This window comes from Hemitrygon akajei, chromosome 14, assembly GCF_048418815.1.
Source record: "Hemitrygon akajei chromosome 14, sHemAka1.3, whole genome shotgun sequence".
NCBI classification, from domain to species: Eukaryota; Metazoa; Chordata; class Chondrichthyes; order Myliobatiformes; family Dasyatidae; genus Hemitrygon; species Hemitrygon akajei.
Window position 1 is genome coordinate 103,253,542 of NC_133137.1, and position 18,711 is coordinate 103,272,252.

The 18,711-nt window shown below is 40.3% G+C and overlaps 1 protein-coding gene across 2 annotated transcripts in view; it reads left to right on the forward strand.

Annotated features, from left to right (window-relative positions):
• The window catches only part of klhdc10 (kelch domain containing 10), a 47,658-nt gene continuing 28,947 nt past the window's right edge, over positions 1–18,711 (forward strand). Inside the window, exons 1-2 of one of the 2 annotated variants that reach the window (XM_073066829.1) lie at positions 1–273; positions 18,464–18,556. In XM_073066829.1, the coding sequence (XP_072922930.1) occupies positions 207–273; positions 18,464–18,556 (160 nt within the window). In that variant the 5' untranslated portion in view covers positions 1–206. The remainder of the gene's footprint in view (positions 274–18,463; positions 18,557–18,711) is intronic. The other variant, XM_073066831.1, reaches the window with a different exon arrangement.

The window sequence follows — 18,711 nt, forward strand, 5'->3', positions numbered from 1 at the left end:
ACCGTCTGTTTGTTGTGAGCGGAGAGCGGGATGTGGGGTCTAGTTGGCCGTCAAGCTGCGGCCTTTTTTAGTCGGCGGTGAGCTGCTGGCTTATTTATGTTCATGTAGTTTAGTCTGGTTGTTAGGTGGCTGCAGGAACAGTGTGGCGTGGCGCCAAGCTTGCCCCGTGTGTCGGGTCGCTTGGCGGCTGCGGCCACTCGGCGGGAATGTCGGAACCAACTCTTCTCAATCAGTTCGTGAAGGTAACGGGGAGGCTGCAGGCCGGCTCACCAGGTCAGTGGTGGATCGTGCACCAACACAGCCCTGCCGATCAAACCTCAGAACTATTCTCATAAATCATCCACAACTTGCAGACGAACCCCACATTTAGAAAGTTAGGATACCCTTGGTGGCTTTCATCTATTAGATTTTCATGTTATATGGTTCATCCCCGTCAATACAGCACACCCTGGGCTATTACAAATGTCTGTAGCTAGTATTCCCATCCTAACAAGCCTTTAATCTGGCTCTACCACCCCATCCATTAGCGCGGTCCACATATAATCAAGTTATTTATAAACGTGCGGTTATAAATTCCAATATAAAGATAATTTGTAAAGTAATAATAACCGACTTAAGGATGTTTTTCATCCACAAGCCGGTTGTTTATTTTGTGGGCATCAGATTCATTATATCTATATATATATATAAATTGAGAAAGTATAAGTGATATCTGCAACTGGCCCAGTTCTTGTTGGAAGGTATCAGTGATTAAAGTACCTAAGTACCGGTACGTATGTAATGTACTTGGAACTATTCTGTTAATCTTGATGTACTTTTAAGAGTAACTTTGACTGGTCGCATGCCGTCATGGGTTCAGAATGTGGATCTGATAATGGTGGACGCAAGGAATCCTGCAGATGCTGGAAATCCAGAGCAACACGCACAAAATGCTGGAGGAACTGTGGAGGTCAGGTAGTATCAATGGATGTTTCAGGACTGATGAAGGGTCTTGGCTTATAATGTCAACTGTTTGTTCATTTCCATTGATACTGTTTGCCCTCTAGAGTTAACCCTCATTACTCCAGCAGGAGTTCCACCAGCATTTTGTGTGTGTTGCTGTAGTAAGGGAGGTCTGTCAAGCTGATGGCTGGGCACAGTGTTGATACAAGAGCATGTAGAGTCTTTAAATGTTTTACATTGTTATGAATGGAGAGCGGTGGCGAGTGCAAAAGGAATGGTTGTTACAAGTTGAAGATCGAGACAGTAAATGATTAAAATGTGCCATGTTTTCTTAGTACTGGTTAAAATATAAACCTGCATGGATAGAGACCACCAGCTCCAATGCTTCACGCAAAGCAGGATAAACAACTTCTCAGGACTGAAGTGACAAGTCTCTGGGCCCAGATGCACTTCTTCCTAAGATCATAAAAGACAAAGGAGGTGCATTGGTTTTGATCTTCTAGAATCCTGTTGACTGGGAAAGGTTCAATTAGATTGGTCACTAGCAAATGTGACAACTTTGTTTGAGAAGGAAGGAGATAAGAAACAGAATTTACACACTACTTAATTGTAGGTGCAATTCTCAAAAGCTGAGATGTAATGCAGATGTAGCAAGTTAATAGGAAAGCTGACAATGTGGTTATTTTGAGAGGAATTGAAGACAATTGGTTAGATATGCATCACCTAGATTGGGAACACATCTGGAGTGCAGTGTACAGTATTGATTTTAAGGAGAATTAAATGCAATTCAGACAACAATTACCAAGCTAATTCTAGGCACGTATATGTTGTTTTGAAGGAAGGTTGCATAAGCTTGCTTTCTATCTGCTAGAGTTTGAGGACTTGATTGAAATGTAAGACCCTGAGAAGTCTTGATAAGTTGGGTGTGAAAAAATATTTTCTTTTGTGGGAAAATCTAAACCCTGTGGTCACTATTTTAAAATAAGGAATTTCTCACTTAAAATGGATGAGACACAATTTTTCCTGGGGTCTGTGCTTTTCTGGAATTCTGTTCCTCAAAGAGCACTGAAAGTAGTCTTTGAATATTTTGAATATAAAGTTAATTTTTTGATGAGCAAGGATATGAAAGGTTTCTGGGAGAAGAGGTTTCAAATCAGATAAACAATTGCTGACTAGAAGAGTAAGTTCAAAGGGCTTTGCATCTTCTCAAAATTCAATCCTTTATTTGAGGGGGAGGAGGTAAAAGGTATGCAGAGCATGGTGTGTTGGGGAATTAGAAGTCTTGAGAAACTGGAAGACTGTTATGTTTTGTGACTCCAAAACATAAAAGTAATTGAAAGAAAATCATGGAGCTGGGAATTAACTTGTGTACTCTTGTTTTCATTTTTACTTTAGTGAGGGGCACACATATGATGTGGCGGCATGATGATGTATGCCATTCACGTACTTTTACATATAACCTGTAATGAAGTATTTAAACAAAGAATACTTAATAAAACAATATTTATAATATCACTCAAATACTACTGAAATATTAAATACACAGCACTCCTCCCTGCTTAGTTATAAACTCCATTCAGTCCTAAATAGTTAGTCATTGTGGAAGATTTCTTACTCTTATGTGGGAACATCTTTACTGACAAGAGGGTGAAGGGTCACAGGGTGAGACTTGTGGCTGTGGAAGCAGTCTCAAGTTCTGGGACCTCCTGCAGGGTGCTTGTGGGAGTTGACTTTGGGACTGCAGGAAGTGGTTCTGGGTAACTTTCTTCTGGACGTGTTGACATCTGAACCTTGCGTGGCTAGCTGCTCAATCTGCTGATCTATCCCAAGCCACCAGACAAAGTTTCAAGTCAGTGCTTTCATTTTGACCACACCTAGATGACCAGCATGCAGCTCCGCCAGCACTTGTTAGCTCTCAGCTTGGATGGTACAACAGCTCTCAATCCCCATGTAAGACAATTCCCATCAAAGGCAAATTCATCCTGGTGCTAGTGAAAATGGCAAAACTGGAATTTCTGCTGTGGGATATTTTCTGTTTCCCTTTGAATCATCTCTGCCATTATAGGGAGAATACAGCAAGAGAAGTGTCCTCTTTTGTAAATTTTTCAGATATTTCCTTTTCCAAGGATAAATAGGACAATCCATCAGTTTTTCCATGAATAGGTCTCCTTTTAAATTTGATCTTATAATTGTGTCCTGCCAGAAACAGAGCCCATCTCTGAATTTGTGCTGCTGTTGTCAATGAAACACTCTTCTCTGGATTGAAAATGAACACGGGTGGTTGATGATCAGTAATGAGGGTGACCTCTCTCCCATACAGATACTAGTAAACATTTTATACCCCAAGCTAGGCCTCTCTGTCAATCTGCGTAATTTTTCTCTGCAGTGGTGTGGGAGCATGAAGCAAAGGCTATGACTTCCATCACTCATAACATGTGACATGACTGCACCCATACCATGAGGTGAGGTGTCACAGACAAGCTTCACTGGACAATGTGGATCATAATGTGTGAGTGCAGTGAGTACATCACCATTTCCTTTGTCTTGTGGAAAGCTACCTCACACTGCTTTGTCCGTTGCCATTTCTTCCCGATCTGTAGTAATGAGTGGAGCACAGAAGCCAGGTTTGGCAGGAACCTGTTCTAGTAATTGACAAATCCCAAAATGGACCGTAACTAACACGTCCTTTGGCCTTGGGGCATCCACCACTGCTTGACTTTTCTCAACCCACTTGTGCATCAATGGTGTGATACAGTAAGCGATGCATGGTTTAAAAGAATTCAGGCTTGTTGTGTCATGCTTTGAGCCCATAATCTTCTAAACAACACACAGAAAATGCTGGAGGAACTCAGCAGGCCAGGCCGTATCTATGGGAAAAAAAGTACAGTCGTTTTGGGCCGAAACCCTTCTGTAGGACTTGTTCTAATTTTTTAACACTGTCTTGAGATTTTGGAGATGCTCCTTGCCATCCTTATTGGTAACAATGATCTCATCCAGGTAACAAAAGTGACAGGCAGTCTTGCAGCACCTGATCCATAGCTTTTTGCCAGAGGAAGGTGCAGGTGCTGCTCCAAAAATAAGCTGTTTGTGTGTGTGTTTATGGTGAGAAACACTTTGAACTCTAGTTCCATTCTTCCAGGTAGGCCTCAGCTACGTCTAAGGAAAACACAGAACCAGGAATAAACTTGTGTACTCTTAGTTTTGTTTTTACTTTAGTGAGGCATGCAGCTATGACTTGATGGCATGATTATGCAAGACATATAACCTGTAATGCATTATTGAAACAAAGGAGCATGCTCAGTCAAACAATATTACTCAAATATAGAGCAGTGGAGAAGTTGACCAGGTGCATGTTATGGCTTTGAAACTTTTAGTGGTTGGAAGTAATGGCATGTAAACTGTAGTCAGTATGATATAAAGTATTTCTGATAACTCTTCCAGTGGTAAGGAAGTTCACCACAATCAACTATTTAAACTGATTTTGAAAATGTTTTAAATTTGGAGTGCAAGTCTTTTGAGGCCAGGGTGATGGGAGTACATGAAAAAGAGCAGTACTGAATAGTGCAGGAAAAGCTCCTTGGGATCATTAAGGGTATGTTTGCTCTTTAGTCAAACATACTTAATTTAGTCAAAACATACTTAACATTTTAGTCAAAACTTACTATATGTCTTTAAATTAAAAGCAGGAAGAAACAAATGCTTGTTTTGAAAAACAAATAAGAAACTGAACTCAACTCAAGGAAAATAATGCTGCTGAATGGGTCAAATTTGATTGTTCTTTAAAGACATATAGTAAGTTTTGACTAACATGCTGGTAGTAGTTTATTCTCTGTGCCAACATCCTGTATAATTTTGAATCCCTTTTATAAGCATTTTACGTAAACAATGAAATTATGCAATAGTGTGTGGTGACTGGGTGAGAGAACAGAGCACCACTTTTGAGATTTGAGCGATCTGGAATTATTCCTGTGTAATGGGACTAGCTAATTGAACAACGGTGTATTCTACCCACTATGTAAAGCCAGATAAAGCAAAATTTGCTTTAGAAATCGCCTTTATGGGTCTCTTACAAATAAGCTAATAATATGCAATTCCTTGTGGTGTTTGCTTCCAGTAACCAATTTCTCCAGTTATTTAAAATATTTTTCTAAAATTAGTGAAGACATGGCCATAAAATTTACTAGTATCACTAAATACCATTTGTCATGTACTGATCGGTTATAATGTTTTTTTCTCCTATTTATAAGGGACAATAAAGAAAGAATTAACGATGTTTACATTTTCATCAAAGCTAATATCTACAGATCCTTCATTAACTTGCAAGTAAAATTTACCAATATTCACATAGCATCAGATGGATTAGAAACATAGAAAACCTACAGCACAATACAGGCCCTTCGGCCCACAAAACTGTGCCGAATATGTCCTTATCATAGAAATTACCTAGGGTTACCCATGGCCCTCTATTTTTCTGACTTCCATGTACCTGTCCAGGAGTCTCTTAAAAGACCCTATCGTATCCGCCTCCACCACCGTTGCTGGCAGCCCATTCCACGCACTCACTACTCTCTGAGTAAAAAACTTACCCCTGACATCTCCTCTGTTCCTACTTCCAAGCACTTTAAAACTGTGCCCCCTCGTGCTATCCATTCCAGCACTGGAGAAAGCCTTTGACCATCAACACGATCCATGCCTCTCATCATCTTATACACCTCTATCAGGTCACCTCTCATCCTCTGTCGCTCCAAGGAGAAAAGGCCGAGTTCACTTAACCTATTCTCTTAAGGCATGCTCCCCAATCCAGGCAACATCCTTGTAGATCTCCTCTGCACCTTTTCTGTAGTTTCCACATCCTTCCTGTAGTGAGGCGACTAGAATTGAGCACAGTACTCCAAGTGGGGTCCAACTAGGGTCCTAAATAGCTGCAACATTACCTCTCAGCTCTTAAACTCAATCCCACGATTGATGAAGGCCAATGCACTATATGCTCTCTTAACCCCTGAGTCAACCTGTGCAGCAGTTTTGAGTGTCCTATGGACTCGGACCCCAAGATCCCTCTGATCCTCCACACTGCCAAGAGTCTTACCATTAATACTATGTTACGGATTCAGGCAACAATAAATATATGAGTTAGGCAGGGGTTTATATAACAAATAACATGTTTATTAAACACTGAAAACCCCCCCCAAAAGTAAACAAATCACTGACGTAACCGGAAGTCAGCTGCTGTGCGGCAGCTTGAACAGTTCTTAAAGCGATGTTGCAAAAACAGTTCTTCAAAGTAGTATTGCCAAAAGTTAAAAATGCTCATGGTCCATTTAAGGTAGAGACTTTTTAAGACGATTTAAATTCTCTTTTCTGTCGTGTTGCTTCGGTTCCCAAGATCGAACTTTTTCCCACAAAGAATTTACGAAACGAAATGGCTTAAAGGCACTGACCTTTCCTTTACAGAACTATTCCCAATGGGATTAACACGAGAACAGTCAACGAATTCCTTCCGAATAAGGATCAAACAAGGTCGAACCTGTTTCACCGTCGAAATCGATTCTCCTCGATCTTTAACTCCCGAACTCCGATCTTCACTCTCCACTGATTCTCAACTAGCAGTATTGTAGAGAAACTGCTGGCAATGACCTTTTAAACTTTAGGCATTAGATAAAACTTCATCTTTCAACTAAACTGCGTCAAAACATTAAATCACGCAGTGGCATGAAGTCAATATGGCAAATCCAGCCACGAACTGCCCCTCTTCACAGGGAGGGGTCCTCCTTTTATACCCTGTAAAATAAAACTGTCACATGACCTCTACTGGTTAGAAAATGACGTCACTCCACCATCACAAGACCCATTACCTCAAGTCCAGTATAGCTTCAATCCCAGTCATGTGACAAGGGTACCACTGTCACGTGTCACGAGTACGTAACAACTATATTCTGCCATCATATTTGACCAACCAAAATGAATCACCTCACAATTATCTGGGTTGAACTCCATCTGCCACTTCTCAGCCCAGTTTTGGATCTTATCAATGTCCCACTGTAACCTCTGACAGCCCTCCACACTGTCCACAACACCCCCAACCTTTATGTCATAGGCATATTTACTAACCCATCCCTCCACTTTCTCATCCTGGTCATTTATAAAAATCACAAAGAGCAGCGGTGCCAGAACAGATCCCTGAGGCACACCACTGGTTACCGACCTCCATGCAGAATATGACCGGTCTACAACCACTCTTTGCCTTCTGTGAGCAAGCCAGTTCTGGATCCACAAAGCAATATCTCCTTGCATCCCATGCCTCCTTACTTTCTCAATAAGCCTTGCATGTGGTACCTTGTTAAATGCCTTGCTGAGATCCATTATGTAACCGAAGTGATATTCTGTGTTATACAAAATGATGTTGGAATTACTAGAACCATTTAATGATTTCTTACCTTACAATGTTGACTATAGTTCAGAAAACACAAGCTACTATAAAGCATGTTGGGACATTAAAATTTTGTGAAGGGTGGATATGAATGGGAGTCTTCATTCTTCTCCTCCTATAGCACATTTCCAAAACCCTTTGAAATAGCTCATTACCCAATCAGGATTTTAGTTGTAAATCACACAGCATCTTGTTTTCCACTGGTTTGCTTTGGTTCCTTATTTTGAGCAGGTGCTCATGGCTTCCTATTCATTAGTCAGTTTTAGATGCCATTGCTTGCTTTATGACTTGAGCTAGCTTATGTAATTCTCTTTCTTAGTTCTGTCCCCTTGGCAGCAGCACTTGTATTTTTAATAGAGGAAATAATACAGCCAATGTTTCAGACTAATGCAGTCTTTGAAGTATTTCAAAGGAGGAATGATAAATTAAAAGGCCATGTTATTTTGTAATTCCAGTACTTGGACTTGAAGCAACTAAAAGTACAGTTACTTCTAGTAATAATTAAAATGTGCAAAATGTTGTGTTTTGGAGGTAATTGGAAAACTATTATTCTTTCAGAAGTCTCTAATTTTTTTGGGGATATTGACCAACTTTGTCTTCAAATCTGTAATTTGAAATAAAGCTTTTTGAGGTGGTGGGGCTCTGGTAACAATAAGGACAAAATAGAAAATTTGCAATATGTTCTTAGTTTTATACTCTTCATAACTGTCATTGCATCTGACAGATTAGCATTTAGCATTTCAGAAATGAGAATTAACTTAATACTTGTACATTTCTCTAGTGTTGATAATATAAACAATTTTGAGGTTGGGTACTTTTTGTCCAGTTCATGTTTATTCTACATCCTGTGGAAATGCAACCACTATGCTCCTTTTTGGTGTGTAGTTTCTTTCTGTTTTTGTGGTAAAGTGTTTTGGGATGTTCAGGCCTGTGTTTAAAAATGTTGAGTGGGAATACGTCATGGAAAGGACATGAGGAAATGGGATTTACATGTTGCTTTATATTCAAACCATTCTAACACAAGAACTAAGTTAACTTGAATTATATGGAAAACTTAATTAAGAGAAGGAATGTTATTGGGTGTAATATCTTATGCACTTGGATTACAAATGAAATTGTTTGGGAGATTATTCCAGGAGTTGGTGTGTTTATCTGGGACAAGTCATATTCTTGAATTGTAACCCATGTGATGGTATAATATTTAGAATCAGATTTAGTATCACCAGCGTATGTCGTGAAATTCGCTGTTGTGCAACAACGGTACATTGCAACACACACACACATATATATATAATGAATATGTGTGTGTTCACACACACACAATATTTGTATTATAATATTTAAATAAGTAGTGAGGTAGTGTTCATGGGTTCAATGTTCAGTCAGATATCTGATAGCAGAGGGGAAGAAGCTGTTCCTGAATCATTGAGTGTGTGCCTTCAGGTTCCTGTACCTCCTCCCTGATGGTAGCAATGAGAAGAGGGCATGTGTGGGTGATGGGAGTCTTTGATGAATACCACCTTTTTTGAGGCATCGTTCCCCAATACTGGGGAGACCGGTGCCCATGATGAAGTTGACTGAGTTTACAACTTCCTGCAGCTTCTTTCGATCCTGTGCAGTATCTCTCTCCACCCCCATACCACAGGGTGATACAGCCAGTTTGAATGCTCCCCATGGTACATCTGTAGAAATTTGCAAGTGGCTTTGATGACATATCAGATTTCCTCAAACTTCTGATGAAATATAGCTACTGTCATACCTTCTTTGTCACTGCATCGATAAATTGGGTCCAGGATAGATCCTTGGAGATGTTGGCACCTAGGAACTTGAAATTGCTCACCCTTTCCACGAGAACTGGTGTGTGTTGTTAAACATTTCTTAAATATTTGTAACAGTAATCTCCTTTGCCCCAAAAGTTCCATTCATATTTGTTCTGATTTACCATGAGTTAACAAACTAAGTTGAAGTTACAGAGCACTGACAAGTGTATTAATGATCCATTAAATGAGGCTGTAGGGGCCATTACAGAACAACTGAACTAATCATTTACTGATCAGTTTCCTTACTGAAGAACGTTGCTGATGGAGAATGCAAAACTGGCATTTTGCAGTGTTAGAATAGACTAATTAAATGTATGTGAACTGAGAATGTGGGGGGTGGGAATGCTGATAGGGAAGAAGAGAAAGAATACCTTGGGAAAGCTTTGTAATTATACTTCTGTTAATACAGAAATATTGAAAGCTGCTATCAAATGCTTCTAGTACCAAAACGGGAAAGTATTTCTGGGGGAAAATGGGTCACTTTACAGCCAAAAGCATATGGTGGATGAGGTCAAAATATCAGCGAGTAGGCAGCTGTTTCAGGGAATGTGATTGAAGCACATGCTGTACTAACCAGACGCAACAGTTGTTAATATGCTGACTAAAGCTCCTTTTATTCTAACAAATAAAGATCAAATTTATTCAGAAATAGTGTTTAAGCACCTCCCACTCTCATATCCATATCAGTTTCCAGCTGGTTTCAGTGAAAGATCTTAAGTAAAAATGACTTGCCGATTTAATAATGCTATCTCAGCAAAAGGCATGATATTGTTGTAAGTATATATTCATAATATAATTGCATACCCATGTTCTGCATTCAGCTGCTCTCTGAGTCCTACATTGCTGCAGAGTAAATAATTCTGTAAGATCAATGCTTTATTAGTCCAACTTTTTTCTCTCTTTCTCCTCCCATGCTGGTTTACAATGAAGTAATAGATACTTTCAAAGTTATTTTATCTGTAACTATTCAAAACTAAGTGCTTAGACTCAATCATGCACAAATAGGACCTGAATTAGCAGTTCCAAGTTTTCAATTTTTTAAAGTAAATAGTTTGCAGAAAATAACAATGTCTTTTCATTCTTAATGACTTCAAAATCATACTCTTTCATCCTGATGTACCTCTGGCTGCCAGCTTCATTTCAAGTACAAGCAAGATAAATGGTTTACCTTTCATTGCTACATATGGCTACATGGTAGAACCTATCAATCTCTGCTTTTGCTTGCTAAAGCTGCTACTGAGCATCTGATATCATGCCAGTATGCAAAAAGGTACCCCTCTTGCTTGGAGGTGATTATCTTAACCTGCCTATCCTCAAATTCCTCCAACTTTGCCAACTTTCCCTCCCCATATTTTCTCCCAACATTGAGATTGCCTTTGAAACTTATTGTCTGAAGCATTTCTTGATTATATCAGCCACAAGCAGACAACCTATGATGTTACCCACATCTACCCTATCATTTTTTTCACTAATTTTACTTTCTATAAATCTTCAAACTAATCATTAACAGGCAATCACATTTTCCCAAAAAAATTTCCAGCTTTGTTTAGTAATTTGGGGAAATCAGCAGTGTAGGTAAGGGAAAGAAAACAATTGATGCTCTACACGTTGTCCTTCAATATGGCCTGCCACAATTAACTAAACAATAAGAGTTCTTGATATTGGGAGTTATATAATCACGTGTAGGTAATGATGATGATTTTAATGGAGAGAAGAAGTGGTGGAAATAATGTAGACCATAAGACATACCAGAATTAGGCCATTCGGCCCATCGTGTCTGCTCCACCTTTCAATCATGGCTGATCCTTTTTTCTCCTCAGTCGCACTCCTCAGCCTTCTCCCCATAACTTTTGATGCCGTGACCAATCAAGGACCTATCAAGCTCTGCCTTAAATACACCCAACACCCTAGCCTTCACAGCTGCCTGCGTTAACAAATTCCTCAAACTCACCACCCTCTGGCTAAAGAAATTTCTCTGCATCTGTTTTAAATGGACAGCCCTTTATCCTGAGGCTGTGTCCTCTTGTCTAGACCCCCCCCCCCCCCCCACCATGGAAATATTCTTTCCACATCAATTCTGTCTAGGCCTTTCTTCATTCGAAAGGTTTCAATGAGATACCCCCCATCCTTATAAATTGCACTGAGTACAGACCCAGAGCCATCAAATCCTCGTATGATAACCCTTTTATTCCCGGAATCACCCTTGTGAACCTCCTCTGAACCCTCTCCAATGCCAGCACATCTTTTCTTAGATGAGCAACCCAAAACTGTTCACAATACTCAAGGTGAGGTCTCACCAATGCTTTATAAAGCCTCAGCATCACATCCCTGCTCTTGTATTCTAGACCTCTTGAAATGAATGCTAACGAATCTAAATGAGTATGCTGCAGTTGTTGCTGACTTCTTTAAAACCTGTGTGGATGAGTGTGTGCCTACAAACATTTGCTGTACATTCCCCAAACCAAAGCCGTGGATGAACCAGGAGGTACGTCGTCTGCTGAAGGCTAGATCTGTGGCATTCAAGTCTGTTAACCCCAGGTAAATACCAGAAAACCAGGTAACTGTATGATTTACGAGGGCTATTTCAAGGGCGAAGAGACAGTTTTGAACGAGGTTGGAGGTGATGTTGGATGCATGACAATTTTGGCAGGGTTTGCAAGATGTTATTTCCTACATAGCGAAGCCCAATAGCATGAATTAGGCTGTCTTTAAAGAGGGTGAACCTTCGCAAGGCGGAAGGTCCCATCAGAGTACCTAGTAAGGCTCTGAAAACTTGTACCAACCAACTGACAGGTGTATTCAAAGACATTTTCAACCTCTCACTGCTACGGGCAGGAGTTCCAACTTGCTTGAAAAAGGCAAAAATTATACCAGTACCCTAGAAAAATAATGTGAGCTGCCTTAATGACTATCGCTCACGTCGACAGTGATGAAATGCTTTGAGAGTTTGGCCATGACTAGACTGAACTCCTGCCTCAGCAAGGACCTGGACCCATTGCAATTTGCCTATCGCCACAAGAGGTCAACAGCAGACGCAATCTCAATGGCTCTTCACTCAGCCTGAGACCACCTGGACAATACAAACACCTACGTCATGGTGCTGTTCATCGACTATAGCTCAGCACTTAACACCATCATTCCCACAATCCTGATTGATAAGTTACAGAACCTGGGCCTCTGTACTTGGATCCTCGACTTCCTAACTGGAAGACCACAATCTGTGTGGATTGGTGATAATTTTCTCCTCCTCGCTGACGATAAACACTGGTGCACCTCAAGGGTGTGTGCTTAGCCTAGTGCTCTACTCTCTCTATACCCATGACTGTGTGGCTAGGCATAGCTCAAATACCATTTATAAATTTGCTGGTGATACAACCATGTTGGTAGAATCTCAGATGGTGACGAGAGGACATACAGGAGCGAGATATGCCAACTGGTGGGGTGATGTCGCAGGAACAACCTTGTACTCAATGTCAGTAACACAAAAGAGCTGATTGTGGACTTCAGGAAGGGTAAGATGAAGGAGCACATACCAGTCATCTCTCTCAGAAGTGGAGAGAGTGAGCACTTTCAAGTTCTTGGGTGTCAAGATCTCTGAGGACTGAACTTGCTCCCAACATATCAATGCAGTAATAAAGAAGGCAAGAGAGCAACTATACTTCATTAGGAGTTTGAAGATATTTGGAATGTCAACAAAAACACTCAAAAAATTCTAAGAATGTACTGTGGAGAGCATTCTAACAGGCTGCATCACTGTCTGGTATGGGGGAACTATTGCATAGGACAGAGAGAAGCTGCAGAAGGTCGTAAATTTAGTTGGCCCCATCTTGGTTACTAACCTACGAAGTACCTAGGACATCTTCAAGGAGCGGCATCCATTATTAAGAACCCCAGCATCCAGGGCTTTCCCTTTTCTCATTGTTATCGTCAGGTAGGAGGTACAGAAGCCTGAAGGCACACACTCAGAGATTCAGGAACAGCTTCTTCCCCTCTGCCATCTGATTCCTAAATGGACATTGAACCCGTGAACGCTACCTCACTTTTTTAATATATATTCTGTTTCTGCACAATTTTTAATCTATTCAATATACATATACTGTAATTGATTCATTTATTATTATTTTTTATCTTTTGTTTTATATTATGTATTGCATTCAACTGTTGCTGCAAAGTTAACAAATTGCATGACATATGCCGGTGATAATACACCTGATTCTGATTTATTGCATTTGCCTACCTCACCACTGACTCTACCTGCAAGTTAACCTTTAGGGTGTTCTGCACAAAGACTCCCAAGTCCCTTTGCATTTCAGAATTTTGGATTTTTTGCCCCTTTTAGAAAATAGTCTGCACATTTTATTTCTTCTACCAGAGTGCATGACCATGCCTTTTCTAAAATTGTATTTCATTTGCCACTTTCTTGCCCATTCTCCTAATTTAAGTCCTTCTGCACCCTATCAACACTACCTGCCCCTCTACCAATCTTTGTATCATCTGCAAACTTGGCAACAAATTCACCTATTCCATCGTCTAAATCATTTATATACAGCATAAAAAGAAGTGGTCCCAACACCGACTCCTGCAGAACACCACTAGTAACTGGCAGCCATCCAGAAAAGGATCCTTTTATTCCCAGTTGCTGCTTCCTACCAATCAGCCAATGCTCTAAACATACCAATAACTTTCCTGTAATACCCTGGGCTCTTAACTTGTTAGGTAGCCTCATGTGTGGCACCCTGTCAAAGGTCTTCTGAAAGTCCAAATATACAACATCCACTGCATCCCCTTGATCTATCCTACATGTAACCTCCTCAAAGAATTCTAACAAGTTCGCCAGGCAAGATTTTCCCTTAAGGAAACCATACTGACTTTGTCCTATTTTGTCCTGTATCACCAACTACTCCATAACCTCATCTTTAACAATTGACTCCAACATCTTCCCAACCTCTGAGGTCAGGCTAACTGGTCTAAAATTTCCTTCCTGCTGCCTTCCTACTTTCCTAAAGAGTGGAGTGACATTTGCAATTTTCCAGTTCTCTGGCACCATGCCAGAGTCCAATGATTTTTGAAAGATCATTGCTAATGCCACCACATTCTCTACTGCTACCTCTTTCAGAACCTTAGGGTGCAATTCATCCGGTCCGGATGACTTGTGTACCCTTAGGTCTTTCAGCTTTTTGAGTACCTTTTCCCTTCTAATAGTAATTGCATCACTTCTCTTCCCTTGCACCCTTCAACATCTGGCTCACTATAGTTGTTATATTGTATATAGTTGGTTTCGGATTGGGAAGGTATGACTAGTGAGTTACCACAGTGCTGGGACCTCAGCTGTTACCAATGTAAAGGAATTTAAATGAGGGGAGTTGCTGATGGTGCACAACTTGATACCTTTATGGGCTCTGAGAAGGATGTAGAGAGGCTTTGGAGGGCATGGGGGTGGTAAGCTAAGTGAGTGGATAGGAATGTAACAGATAGAAAGTGCGAGGTAAAAATAAAAAGGCAAAGTATTTTAGTTGGTGAAATTGAAAGATGTTCATGTTCAGAAGGGCTGAGATGTCATTATACACAAAGAAATTTGTAATACCAATAGCAGAAATTTGCTATTGTTCAGCAAACAATAAGAATGGGAAATGGTGTGTTTGTTGCAGAAGCGTGAGTGAAAATACAATCTTCAACCATTTGGAAACCTGATGATTAACATGTACATGTCTGGTTCCATGCTCCATGAAGGTCATATTTCTAATAAGGAATGCAGTGAAGGCGGGTTTATTGTATGAGGCCAGAATAAGTGGGCTACGTCTGTATTCTCCTTTCTGAATAAGAGGTAATCTCATTAAAACATTCAAAACTGAGACCTTGACAATAGACAATAGGTGCAGGAGTAGGCCATTCAGCCCTTCTAGCCAGCACCGCCATTCACTGTGATCATGGCTGATCATACACAATCAGTACACCGTTCCTGCCCTCTCCCCATATCCCTTGACCCCACTATCTATAAGAGCTCTGTCTAACTCTCTCTTGAATGCATCCAGAGACTTGGCCTCCACTGCCTTCACTGCCTCCACTATATTCCACATATCCACCACTCTTTGGTTGAAAAAGTTTTCCCGCATCTCTGTTCTAAATGGCCTACCCCTTATTCTTAAACTGTGGCCTCTAGTTGTGGACTCGCCCATCAGCGGGAACATGCTTCCTGCCTCCAGCGTGTCCAATCCCTTAATAATCTTACATGTTTCAATCAGATCCCTTCTCATCCTTCTAAATTCCAGTGTATACAAGTCCAGTCGCTCCAATCTTTCAACATATGATAGTCCCGCCATTCTGGGAATTAACCTTGTGAACCTACGCTGCACTCCCTCAATAGCAAGAATGTCCTTCCTCAAATTTGGAGACCAAACTGCACACAATATTCCAGGTGGGGTCTCACCAGGGCCCTGTACAGCTGCAGAAGGACCTCTTTACTCCTATACTCAATTCCTCTTGTTATAAAGGCCAGCATGCCATTAGCTTTCTTCACTGCCTGCTGTACCTGCATGCTTGCTTTCATTGACTGATGTACAAGAACACCTAGATCTTGTTGTACTTCCCCTTTTCCTAACTTGACACCATTTAGATAGTAATCTGCCTTCCTGTTCTTGCCACCAAAGTGGATAACCTCACATTTATCCACATTAAACTGCATCTGCCATACATTTGCCCACTCACCCAACCTGTCCAAGTCACCCTGCAGTCTCATAACATCCTCCTGACATTTCACATTTCAGAGACCATGAGACCTTAAATGTCGAATTGATATTCTTCCTGGCCAAAGTATCCAAAATTGAGGGATGCGAATTTTAAGTAGTGGGTCCGGACAGGTAAGAGGAAATTTCTTCACCTGGAGCACAATAAGTCTAGACTTTGTTAGCCAATTTGCCCTAGAGTAGTTTGTTTTCCCCAACTATGATTTAGAAGTGGCATTATGAGGTCTGATTCGTTTCCTTTCCATATTTAGTGCACTTCTCACTTCATTTAGAGTGAACTGTTTGACTTGGGGTTTGATCAGTATGGCACAAATTAGGAAGAGTGTACTGATCAGTCTTCAGAATTATAGCTTAGCTGTTTATTTATTTAGTACTTCAGTCATTGTGATTTTTACATAATGTGTGTGAAGTGTATACAAGAAGGTTTTTTCTAAAAAAAAAGTGTGGGTGTAGGGAAATACCTGTTTTTCACTGCTTGCTTGGGCCATATGTTAATTGGACCCAAAAGAGCGTGTGATTTTCTTCGGGTGTCTCGTCATGTGCCAGAGCTAATGGCTGTAAGTTAATTGAAGGATGTCATGAGGATAATGCTTTCAGTCACTAATGCTTATATGGATGATGAGCCTGATTTTTCTTTCTACTGCACCACAATTACTTAATGTCTTCCACAAGAATGTCATTAGTACTTTTCGGTCACTCAAGAATCTAAGTTCAGCAGGGAAGTGGTTGTGGTGGGAAGTAGACACTGCTCTGATGTAGGAGATGAGCCAACCAATTTGCACACCTGATACAACAATGTGATTGAGCTTTTTATTTAAACACATTGGTTGTGAGAAAATTATCAGCTATTGTAAGTATCCTACTCTTTTTTGAAATAGTGTTATGGAATAGCTTCATTTGAAATAACATTATGTCCTGGCAAGAGAGTATATGAGGCATCAGTGTAATAAGTAATCAAAAAGTGAAGGTGCCTTCAAAATGTAACACTCCCCATGGATAACCACTTCCGCCCCCCCAATTTGAAGTTAAAATGGGGAATAAATAGTAGCACAAGGAAGATAGAATTTTCTGCTGTGGCTAATTCCATTTTAAGTGTCATGATTAGTCCTTGGGTTCCTTTTCTATACGAAGGAAAGGACAACGGTCTTTGTCACTGTCCAGTGCATATAAGTGTACATTGACAAGACATTTGGCTCCACTGTGGACTGCATATGATTCATGCTAAATAACTCATCTGTGCTACTATTTCAGACTTATTTTGGACTATCGTTAGGTGATGACTGGTGAAGATATCGATTAGTTTCAGGTCAATAGATTCCATTTTCCCTGGAGCCTTGGTTTCCCAAATCTACCTTTTATTGAGATTCAAATGCCATTTAAATAAACATCCTAGTTTCCATTTTGTACATAATTTTTAGTAACGTGAGTCTAAAAGAGAAACAGCAAACCAGCTGCTATTCTTTAAATAGATGGGGAACATGCACCAACTCCATGCTGCTTATTTCATTCCTGGCCTCTAGAATCAGTGTGAATAATGGCAAATGGATCATTAAGTTTTTCCCCCAGTGGATGCTGACTGGACCATTGTGAATCCATTAATGGAAAAAGCACTATCTGTCATGTTGTACAAGTTGAGTTTTAGACTCTCAAGCTGTCCTTGGTCAGCAGGGAAATTAAACTGCTGCAAACGGCTGTGCCCGATCCATTTTCTCAACTCTGTAGCTGTTAGATAAACTTGCTGAAAAGATATTTTGTCATGATGCTCCTAGTTATTTTCATTAAAGATCTAAGAGTAAAATATTATGGAAAAGATTGGCTTTTGAAACCAGTCTTCACGTAGTAACTAAGATGGAATGAGGCAAGTGATCATAACATTCACAAGCTAACTCTCATCCTGAGGGTGTAGCACTTTGCTCTGGTTAAACAGGCCCAAGTGCATCATTCAGAGGAGTAATTCCCCTGTGCTGGCTCACCAAATCATTGAATAACAGGCCAAAGCGTGAAGGGGAAGTTGATTTAAAGACTATCATTGTGATTTGGGGTTTGAGGAGATGGGTTCTCATGAATTGATTGTACTTTCCCTGTAATTGGGAAGCAACTCCCTTCAGGTTATGCAACAGAAGCACTTCTCTTGAAGAGTTTAAAAAAAAAAATTCTACTTGTTCTGGCTTTGGGCTCTTTTAAATTGTTTCAACTGACTGAAGATTGCAGCACATCCCCATTGTCACATCACATCACTCCTGTCAGTTGTATTCCTCTGCCTCCTTTCTTTAGGAGCAGATCTAATAGTAATTTTAAAAAAGCCTTTTCAGAGTCTGTTCCTGTGTCCCCTTATGCTATTTCCTTTTGGTTACTCCATCAAATTAGGTGCAGACAAAGAGATGGTGTGGGTAAAATGTTTTCCATTGTTTACAATGCAGATATATGGCTGAAAACATATATACCTCATTGTCTTTGTTTTGTATGTCTTAATCCCATTTTGTTTAAGTTGCTGTGTGTGACTGACTCATTGCTGGTAATTGTGGTGACAGGCTCTCAGAAGAAAATCAGATGGTTCCCCGTTAGGAGACTCTTCGCCCATCATTGTCACAGTCTCAGGATTCCTTACAGGTTTTTAAAGACAGGTGGGTGGAGATGGCAGATGTCACAGTATGTAGCTGATGAGACTTGTCTTCTGTCAATCCACTTCTGCTTCCTCTTTTCTCTATGCTCTCCGCTACTTCTTACTGCTGAAAAGATTTTATAACTTGTATATTTCTGTAATAAATTGTATTTATTT